Consider the following 11,346-nt stretch of genomic DNA (forward strand, 5'->3'; position numbering starts at 1 on the left):
TATGCGTCCAGAACATGTCACCATAACTCCAACCAATGGCAGTGCAGTATTATTGTCACTTGTCTCCGTCTGTATCATGTGACATACTGCACTGTCATTGGATTGAGTTCTGGTTACGTGATACTGACGTATATCTTACATATATACGTTTTGGTATAATTTTGACACAGTTTTAAGTCAATTTCTCGAGACAGAAACATCAGATAGATGTGTTATAGGTATCGTTCAACTCCTGAGATTCTAAGGTTTCAGCCTATACACCCTTTAATTTTTCTTTTACAGTCCCTTTAATAAAAAGATAATATTAAATCAATCTTTGTATATAATGTTTGTTTTAAAGTTAATAGTTCTACTAGTAGCTTTAAAATCAACTTATTAAGTGAAATGTGTCTGTGTACAATGCACAATTACCGTGTTGTATGTTCATTGGACAAAAATAATAACTTGAGTTTAACAGTCGTCTTCACATTCCACAGTTTTATGGGTCCTACTGTAGAAACAAAGTAAAATGATTATTTTACATAATTTCAAGTGGGCCTCCTGGGAAAGATGGAAATGCCCGATTCACAACGATACCACTAACATCTTTGTCTGATCAACAATGAAAAAGATATCCATGTTTTTTCTTTTTTATCTTTAACAATCAAATATTTAATGGGTTTTTCATATAATTTAATATTATCTAATATTGAATTTAATTTATTAAACTTTGATTTCAGATTTGATGTTTGTATAATAATGCTTGAAGAAGATGATTTATCACCCTGGAGATTATTTAAGTAAGTATAAGTCTTGTAGTAGAAATATTTACCACCCTGGAGATTATATAAGTAAGTATAAATCTTGTAGCTGGAGATTATATAAGTAAGTATAAATCTTGTAGTAGAAATATTTACCACCCTGGAGATTATATAAGTAAGTATAAATCTTGTAGTAGAAATATTTACCACCCTGGAGATTATATAAGTAAGTATAAGTCTTGTAGTAGAAATATTCACCACCCTGGAGATTATATAAGTAAGTATAAGTCTTGTAGTAGAAATATTTACCACCCTGGAGATTATATAAGTAAGTATAAGTCTTGTAGCAGAAATATTTACCACCCTGGAGATTATATAAGTAAGTATAAATCTTGTAGCAGAAATATTTACCACCCTGGAGATTATATAAGTAAGTTTAAGTCTTGTAGTAGAAATATTTACCACCCTGGAGATTATATAAGTAAGTATAAGTCTTGTAGTAGAAATATTTACCACCCTGGAGATTATATAAGTAAGTATAAGTCTTGTAGTAGAAATATTTACCACCCTGGAGATTATATAAGTAAGTATAAGTCTTGTAGCAGGAATGCTCAACCGAAGTCACTTTTGAAGAGATATTACAATTGAAAATGATCATTTTAAAACAAGAAAAACAAAGAGAAATAATTCATATTCTATCAGACGATATTTTTAAGGGTACTGTTGTAAATCGGCTTTGTCACAAAAATAGATCAGGTTTCTAGAAATTACGTTACAGCCTCTCTAATATATTAATTAGGGCATTAATCAACTGAGAATTATCGGCCATTTTTTTAAGGCTTCATTTTTGCTCTAAATCACTGCACGCAATTTTACACATACAGGGTGAGTAAAACCAGGATTAGTGTTTTTTTAACATACAACCATGTTTTTTTTTGTAGGGTTCAGGTTTTGTTGTAATATAATTACTATGATGCAAATAAAAATTAATTTAGAAATTATTTGAAAAAATGTTTTCCTCTATTTTATGCCAAATCTGATAAATATAAGAGATATATCGAAATAGCCGCAAACAAATTTCAGTGCAAATTGTCACCAAATAAAGAAAATTAAACATAAAAACTGAATTAACTCTAACAAATATGAATTACATTTTGAATGCCAATATTATATAAATAGAAATAATATTTTGTCAGTACACTTTTTTGAAAGCTTTCCCTTAAAGCATGAACCCAACCCTGCACACATTTTAATAGTGTTTTTTTTTGTGGAAAACTTCTTTCGGATTCATTTAAGACATATTAAACTTTAAAAAGATCTGTAAATCCTGAGTTTGAGCGCAAATTCGACGTTCAAAACTCCTACTTTGGAGGTGGATACGTTTTCAAAATTAGTTTTTTTTTAATTATTAAATAACGACAACAAAAAATATAAACAAAATTCTACAGTAAATAAATTAGTTGTTTCGGAATCGGTTCAGAAAATAAAAATTAATCTTATCATCGAAAATAAGTAATCTTGTCTAATTATTAGTTTCTATTTTCTCATTATTCTAGTTCGTATTATTCACAAAGATTTTCGCAAATTTTCTTAAATTATTATTGAAAAGACGACATTTGAAGAATTTTAAGAAATCTGCGAATAAATTCAAAGAAAATAAGAAATTCAATATAATATAGAAAACGAAATAATTAATTATAGCATTGATTTAATGACAAATTTCTTTTGAGAAATATGTTCCCCCCCCCATTTAATTAGATTACTGTGATTTTTACTTTATTTTTCGTCGTCGTTATTTAGTAATTTAAAAAAACCGATTCTGAAAACGTATCCACCCACAGTAGGAGTTTTGAACGTCTGATTTGCGCTCAAACTTAGGATTTACAGATCTTTAAAAAGTTTTATATGTCTCAAATGAATCCGAAAGAAGCTTTCCACAACACTGCATACTCAGTTCAACTACCTTACATAGCCGGTCACTCCCTTTTAGTGAAAAATTACAGTCGATTCGGTCCAGCCGTTTGGCACATACAAACAAATATATATATATATATATATATATATATAAATATATATGTATATGAGAAAAAAAGCTATATTATATAGATTTCATACAGTACAACATGTAATATTTAAACAAATTCTTTTTAAGGTTTTAATGACAGAATCATTTACGACAGTGATGATGACAATCTGTATTATTATACCATAGGTAAAAAAACTTCTTGTTAAATAGCTCTTTGGAAAATCTTTAAAAAATAACAGATTTAACAAGTTTTATAAAGAAATGTTGCCCTTTTTTGGTGAATTATATCTTATTTTCAGTTTTTCTGAAATACACACTTAGGTTTAGAAATATAAAAAATATTTTTTCGAAGTTGGGGCTTTTTTGTAAATGTATTATTTAAAAAAAATTTGATTGAGTAAACATGGAATTTAGAATTGTTTTATAAAATGTTGAAATAAAATCTTATTTTAAACAAATCTTAAAATGATTTAGGGCCTTTGGGATTTCCAATTGAAACAACAACACCACCAACAACAATAACAACAACAACAGCACCAACAAATCTTGTTCAGAAAACTTCCGATCTTACCCAAGTCGCTCCCACTCTCCTCCAAGCCGCTCCAAATCTCCTTCAAGCCGCTCCAAATCTCCTCCAAGCCGCTCCAAATCTCCTCCAAGCCACTCCCACTCTCCTTCAAGCTGCTCCGAATCTAATCCAAACTACTCCCAATCTCCTTCAAACAGCTCCCAACTTCCTTCAAACAACTCCCAACTTCCTTCAAACAGTTCCGAACCTTCTCCCTTCTACCCCCGACCTTCTCCCATCTCTGGCTCCACTTCTCTTCCTTCCCCTTCTTCTCATTCCACTCTGGTTTCTAGCAGGTTCAGACAGGGTTGCCTCTTATTTGGGGATGAGGAAGTTTTCACTTTTAGGATCGTTTCAAAAACTATGAAATAAAAATTAAGACAACTGTTTTAAAAACTACCGATTTAAAAAAAGATTGTTTTCAAATTGAAATAAAAAAACGAAGTGCGGTTATTAAAAATCAAATACGAAATAATCGTTTTTTTTTTGTTTTGAAAAGAGTTTTAAAACTTGACAATTGACAGATTTGTCAGTCGGCCATTTCTACAGTTCTACAGTAAACATGTGAAAGCTAACAGTTCCAAGACAACATTCAATAACCACGATTTAGAATCAATTTGTATCTATTTTTAGTGAAGCAAATTATGACAAAACAATTTTTTGTTATACAGTCATAACCAGAAAACTCCGTAATAGGAAGACGACTTTCAGACTCAAGTTATGACTTTAAATAGACCAATGAGCATGGGACACAGCAATTGCATAGTGAATTTCATTTCATTAGTGATTCAATAAGTTTCTGGTGAAACTTTTATCTTTGTTACAACCTAAAATACACATACAGTCGTCTTCCTATTTCAGAGTTTTCTGGTTACCACTGTATGTATTTAAAGTTCTTATTAAGAAAGTAGTTCTATAATATGGAAACTTTGAGACCAGTTTTAAATAAACACTTCACATTTCCTGCAATGGACAAACATCTCCTTGCGGACTGCGGAGTTATGTTTTTTAAAGTTTTAATTTCCAAATTACAGTTATAAATCGTTGATGGCACTTTTTAATTGAAATGTCAGTTAAAAATACTTTAAAAGAGCTATTTAAATCTATATTTTAGGGGGTCTGTGGGCTCTGATAACAGGAGTTGCACCCTACGGGCTCAGGTAAGATTAAGACAATGCATTATTATTTTTGATTATTAAAAATTGTTCAAGTTAAATAATTATGTAAGTAATTTTTAATTTTGTAATAAATATCATTAAAAAAATACTAAAATGACTCTATACAAGAATAAGGCTTCACACATGGAGGTGCAATAAAGCATGTGAAAAGCCCAATTTTTACGAAAGCCTCTTTTTTATTTTTGATCCAAATTTAATGGTTAGGGTCTATTCTAGAATTCAAAAAATTACCTGAGAAAAATGTAGTATAAAATGTACGACGCATGTTTTGAATCATTTTTCAAAGAGCTTTCTAAATATTAGATCTATTTTTTTCAGACATGAGCTTGAAGGATTATCATTTCTGTTTCAGGTGAAAACTAATTTCAAATTAAATTTTTTTTTGCATGCATAGCAATGTTATCAGTTAAGTTTGAAATAATTTATAAAAATCCATTCCTCGTCTTTTTTTTGAAAACTTTTTTCGTTATACTTTTGATCATTTTATTTGATTTTTCATAAAGATTAAAATTTTTGCAAAGTTACAATTTTAAGATTCTAATACTTTTCATATATGGTAGGTAATATATGGGGGGTGAGGGTCAAGAAAAGGGTTTAATTCATACAGAACATTTATTTGATTATATTCACTTACATAAAGTCATTCCTTTTTTTAAATTTTCGAATAAAAAATATCAAAAATACCAAAAATATACCATCGATAATTTCATAGTTAGAAAGCTATTTAAAAATGTTTTTTTAAAGTTGTTCTTTTTTTAATCTATGAAAGATAATTACCGTTGACGAAATTTCAATTAACTTTCAAGTTAAAGAAATTTTATTTATATCTGAAAATTGTTGTGGTTTCTATACAAACGTTACTTACAATTTTTAATCAGCCGAGACAAAGAACGTAATTTAGTCATCACTCTTCATGAGAAAAAAAAATACTTTTTATTCAAGGTACTAATGCAAGGAAAGTTATTGTAAATACAAGGCGGATGTCGAAGCCTGACATGGGATCCATCTTTCACATAAAAAACAATGAAATATTCTGGTCATAGTAAACTATTATGTGAATTATCAAAATTATCAAAATGAAATGCAAATAACCTCCTCGAATACTAAAAAAACACTGATGCATCTATTCTTGTTTACAAATTCCGCCCAGAGAGAACTGGTTTCAATATGTACGCAGAGTATACGCAACTGCAATTAACTTTCCTTGCATTATAACCTTGTTGATATTAATCTTTTATGAAAAATAAATTGGTAAAATTATAAAGAATATGTTAAGGGACAGGCAGATACCTTGAAGTTGGTAAAATCTGGACTTTCCCAAGGATTCACGGATTTAGGTAAAAAAAATTTTTTTCAATGAAAGCTAAACATTTTAAATCCATGATTTTCTGTGATTATAAAATATCAAATAAATCCATGATTAACTATGAAGCAAAGATTCGTCTAAAAATTAATTTTTACAGAGATCTATAGAGAGTACCCATGAAAATTAAACATCAATTTTCTAGACCGGGTCAACTTTAAAGTGTCGCAAACCCTCGTCTATTCGTTTTAGATTACTCACTTACATTTACTTTTTTGTTGGCCCAGACAACTACATTTTTAAACTTCAACGGAGGCCGGATTTAAATTTAAAAATCGTATTCATTGTTTTGAGGTTTGAGCCGTTGCTTAATTGGAACCGGTTTTTGGTGGATCAGCAACGCGTTTTAAATTCTTTAAATTCGACCTCGAGCTTATATCTAGCTTTACAGTTAAAAAGAAGTAATTTGCACTTTCGACTACTGTGTTTTTTTAGATAAGTTGTTGGCAGACTTATTCAATATCCGTCCAGAGCAACAACAACAACAACAACAACAACAACAACAGTACTATCAGTCCAACCAACAGCAGTTTTGGAATTCAGGGATTTCCTCTTCTCAATGGACTGTAGAAAACTTTGGAGGCCTAACCCAAGGGAACCAGGGGTCCCTAAGACCCCCTCTTCATGGGAACCAGGGGAACCTAAGACCACTAGGACAAGGGAGCCAAGTTTATCAAAAACCTTGGTCAGGTGCTTTTGCAAATATGAACCAAGAGAACCAAAAACTGGAATTGAAGAAAGAGTTTTTAAAGAATCTAAAATCTGGAATTTCGGATCATATCTTTAGGAAAATTATTGTTTAATCTTAGCCTCCCTTCCCCCCCCCCCTTCCCCGTAGTATCATATAGTATTTTTGAAACAGTGAATCTACTAAAAAAAAAGGCTGAATATATCACCAAAAATTATAGAAAATAATTTGTAACTATTTTTTCAATGTCAATGTCATAGACCACGCTATGCTGGATTGCTTTACTTAATAAATTTTACATAAACTAGAAATTCAAGGCGCTTCGCGCCCCGCTTCGCGCCCATCTTCTAAATTAATTGTAAACATGTTCTCTTTGTGTACATCGTAAAACTAAACAAAAATAATTCGCGGATTTTTACAAAAAATTTCGCGGATTTTCAAAATTTTAAAAAATTTAATGACGATCGAATTTTGATAGAGACAAATATTTGAAATTTTGATGATTCATAAACCTTCCCTGGGCTCCCTAGATGTCCCACAAAAAATTTGGGCCCGAACGGTTCAGCCGTTTTGACGTTTATTGGATACAAACAAACAAACAGACAAACAAACAGACAGACAAACAAGCCAAATTTATATATAGATGTTTGGGAATTTATCTTTTTTTTTGGAAGATTTTGTTAAAATTGAAAACTGTCAGATAACTGTTAAAGAGTTTGAATATGGAAATTCGTTTGAAGGAAACTTTTTTGAGATAACATGCAGACATTTCAGGCTGCCTTGAATTAAATCAAGAACAGATGGAGGGGGGGGGGGAGTTAACGCTTCATTTACATCTTATCAATAATATGGAAGATATGATATTGTCGTTTTTCTAGATTGAAAAATGGTTAATTCTGACAACTGCCTCCATTGTTTCTGAAGCAGGAATGCAATTAAGTCACTTAGATAGAACCATCATAAGAAAATAATCAACTTTCAACAAAATAATGTTTTAAATCTCATTTATCCTTGACCAGACAAAACTTTTAAGGACACCATAGTAAATCAGATATAGACCATTTTATAAATGAAGAGTCACTTAAAATTTTGTCAACAGTCCCTTTAACGCCCTTAGATAAAACAATGTATATTGTGAAGAGGTGTGCTGACCCTGATATCTCTAGTAGCTGGCCCTCTCCAGGCCGCTACTCATGCTATAGGACTTATTGCACTCAGGTAAGGGCAAAGAGAATAGAATATATATTAGAGTGGAATTTACTAGAAAAAAGTGTAAAACGGCCATTTTGTTGTACTGTTTCCATACTCCAGGTGTATTTCACATATTTGTGCTATATAACTTTTTGGGCCCGGCCCTGGAATATCATTTTATAGAAAATCTAAAATTAATATTAAAAGAAAATCAAATTATGAAATAGGCTGGTTTCATAATTGACCAATAATCATTTCACTTTACAAACGATGATTTTCCGTTATAACTATAAATCAAATGATGTTTATAATTCACCTAATTCATTTTTTTAAAAGTTTATTTGACAGCTTTAAAAAATTCGAAATTGAATTGGATAGTCTAGGAAACATACTGTATTAATGTACTCTATGCATATAATTTGTGAACATTTACATGATTTGTACACTTTGACTGACAGGAAGGGGGGAGGGGGGGGGAGGGGTTAGTATCTTACCTTGTTAGGAAGTGTTCCTGAAAAAGGAATGGAAGTGAATATAAATTAGTTATTTTTCTGTCTTTTTTAATATCCCAGCTTTATGTAGAATATGTTAAATTTTGTTATTTATTTTTCTATCAATTTTATGAACTATAGAATCTGCTTGTTAAAAAGAAATTCTCTTTTAAGTATGCTAAACTGCTTGATCCAATAATAAGAGGATAATCTAATAATTTATGTTTGTTTCAAATAATTGACTGCAAAGTAAATCTAATACGTAGAATATGTTATAAACATATGTCTCTAAACTATTATTTTTTGAAAATTACGCATACATTTCAAATTAGATAAGTGAGAAACTATAATTCTTAACATAACATCATGGACTTTGGGACTTACCAGGTCTAGATGCATTCGGTTTAATATATATGAATTCAATCGCATTGTGGTCTATAACTCGAAACACTGTTTAAATTTGCATTTGCATTTGCATGGATGCATTTAAAAATACATACACCGACACAAAAGTATGAAAGAGAAAAAACTAAATGTTTTTGTTTAACGGGTTTATTTGCGTTTAAAAGTCACAGCCTACCTTGAACTATTGTTTGGTTGATTATTTTATATGTTTAGTAAGAACCCTAGATCTCCTGTACTGGGTGAGTTTACGCGCTGGCTGGACAACAGGAGTACTGCAGACAACCAGGCAGTACAGTACATCAAGTAAGAAATTGTTGAAAAAACCCGCAAATTATCAAAAAAATCCTAGAAAAATCCAAATTTTCTTATCCGCTTTAAAGAACGGTACCGACTTTAAGGAAGCTTGAAAAAGTTGTAGATTACTATATGAACTATATAATTATTATTTAATTTATTATAATTAAGTATTTAATCCTATAACTGTAATATATTCTGTATTAATGCTTGATGCGATCTATGTTATCCATGCTAGTAATATATCTTAACTATCTGTATTTTGACCCTGTCCGGCTAGCCCGGTCAGTTTAGTTCACCTGTATATAAAATAAATTAGTTCAATACGAATTGTTGATTAACACGGACGTATACAGAGCCTTGAGTTTTGGCTAGAGATAGAATCAGTTAGATTCTAAATTAGACTTTGAGTTAAGTGATCGTTGAATTATCTCGGGGCTAGATTTCTTACATAACTGTACAACCTGACATCGTAATCCATTGATATTTAAGATATAAAAGAATTCAGATTAAATATATAAAAAACGATAAAAAAGTAAAAGGCTTTAACCAGTATATGGTTAGAAAAAATTGTGATTTTAGCTTACTAATTTATCCAAAGGGACTGTTTACTACAGTAAAACCCTTTGCGGGAACAGTTTTAAAGAGTTCCATATAATCATTTAATTAAAAAACTTAATATCTGCAACATTCTATAATCAGAAAGTGAAGAATACGACATTTGATGAATTCTTTCGATTTATTCGTTATTAAGGGTTTCACCGTATGTTTAGCACAAAACCCCGCAAAATGAGCCAAAACATGGATAGACGGGGTCGAGGCGTTTTGGCTCATTTATTTCGGAGCGCCAATTATAGAATAAGAAAATTTTGAATAAATATTTTTTTTAAATTTTCAATATTAGAGAAATCATTTTTAAACTCAACATAAAATAAATATTTTCAGAATTTGTCATTTATATTTCGTGTAAGGATTTTTTCTTTATCTAAATTTCTTAAAAGATAACATAATTTTCTATTTCAGAATGAAGGCTGTAACACCTCACCCCTTCTTTGTGCAACAAACCCCATTCCCTAACTTCTACAGTCAGTTCAAATCATAGACGAATTAAATGCAAAAACTTTTTGTTAGATATTTACCGAAAGATTTAGTAATAACGAACATATAATTCTTATGGATATAAATATGTCCAACATAAAACACAGTGTCCAGCAATAACCAATCTTAACAGAATAGACTTATTTTAGGAAGATATATTTGTATGTATATATATGTGTTAGCTATTGCTGGCCAAACGGCTTGACCAAATTGGCTCATTTTTTTTTTAGAGGGAACCCATGGGTAAAATTTGATTTAACATTATTTCAAAAATATTTTTCTCGAAATTTTATTTTTTTCTGAAATTCGAAATTTTATTTTTCAAAATTCGAATTTATTTTAAGAGACACACCGGGAACTTAAGCTCGTATACATATATATAAAAACATATTTACGTCATAATTGTGCAATATTTATTAATGTAAGGCAACTCGAATTATGTGAGGAAATAAAATTTTATTTTTGTGATATATATAAGTGCAATAAAAACTTAAATTTCAATGTTTTATAAAAAGATCTATTCATATTAAATAAATTATTTAAAACATGTTATTGATCCTTGATTTGTTAATTCAGCATAACCTTTTTTATTATTATTATTTATTTATTATTGGATTTCAGGGAAGGTAAGAGTATGTTCAAGCGAACCCCGTCGTGCCAAGATGACAATACCAGATTAATTCACAGTGGTACCCTTGATCAATGTGGAAGAAATAGCCGTTTCTCTAGGTTTAAAAATGTTATATTCTGGGCTGAAAACTTTAGAATGAGATATCCTTCATCCCGATTACTTAATCTGAGTATCCAATGGACAAACTTTTGATTTTCTTCTTGAACCGTTCTTTCTTAGCTATAGTAGAGAAAAATTAAAAACCGGTTTTTCTAAATTAGAGAGTTCCTCCCATTTCTGTGTATAATCTTAAATGGCACGCACAATTTCAAATTTATCAGCTTCAAATACGCGACTCTGATTGGTTGAATTTTATCAGGATACAAGTACAAGATTAGATTAGTCTCGATATTATGAAAAAGAGAGGATCAAGCATTAATCTCGATATCCACCATTCTAAAGTTTTCAGCTCTGATTAAGTAAGAATTATAAATGTTATAATTAAAAAAAAATGATTATTTTTAATTGTGATTTCTATAATAACTAAATTGACTTGCGCATTTCTTACGCAGAAAAATTGGAGGAATTATCAGAATCAATCAATTTTAAACCAACCCTTTAAAACGACAATGTCTTCCACATTGCAATGATCAGATAAAGGTTTCAAGGCACGGGCAGCCGTAGTAGATTTCAA

General features: G+C 30.3%; 1 protein-coding gene across 2 annotated transcripts; it reads left to right on the plus strand.

Annotated features, from left to right (window-relative positions):
* The first annotated feature begins 697 nt into the window (after positions 1 to 697).
* Positions 698 to 10,273, plus strand: LOC111710156 (uncharacterized). Of its 2 annotated transcripts, none has more exons than XM_023484207.1 (10): positions 698 to 779; positions 2,893 to 2,952; positions 3,241 to 3,630; positions 4,449 to 4,494; positions 4,831 to 4,864; positions 5,789 to 5,849; positions 6,311 to 6,662; positions 7,704 to 7,781; positions 8,864 to 8,953; positions 9,968 to 10,273. In XM_023484207.1, exons 1-10 carry the CDS (start codon positions 752 to 754, stop codon positions 10,044 to 10,046), a joined length of 1,218 nt encoding a protein of 405 aa, XP_023339975.1. In that variant the 5' UTR covers positions 698 to 751; the 3' UTR covers positions 10,047 to 10,273. The 2 variants fall into 2 exon arrangements, with proteins under 2 accessions (XP_023339975.1, XP_023339976.1); XM_023484208.1 differs by having other exon boundaries at positions 5,795 to 5,849.
* Positions 10,274 to 11,346: the final 1,073 nt, after the last annotated feature.

The sequence above is a fragment of the Eurytemora carolleeae genome, unplaced genomic scaffold, assembly GCF_000591075.1.
Source record: "Eurytemora carolleeae unplaced genomic scaffold, Eaff_2.0 scaffold1034, whole genome shotgun sequence".
Lineage (NCBI taxonomy): Eukaryota > Metazoa > Arthropoda > Copepoda > Calanoida > Temoridae > Eurytemora > Eurytemora carolleeae.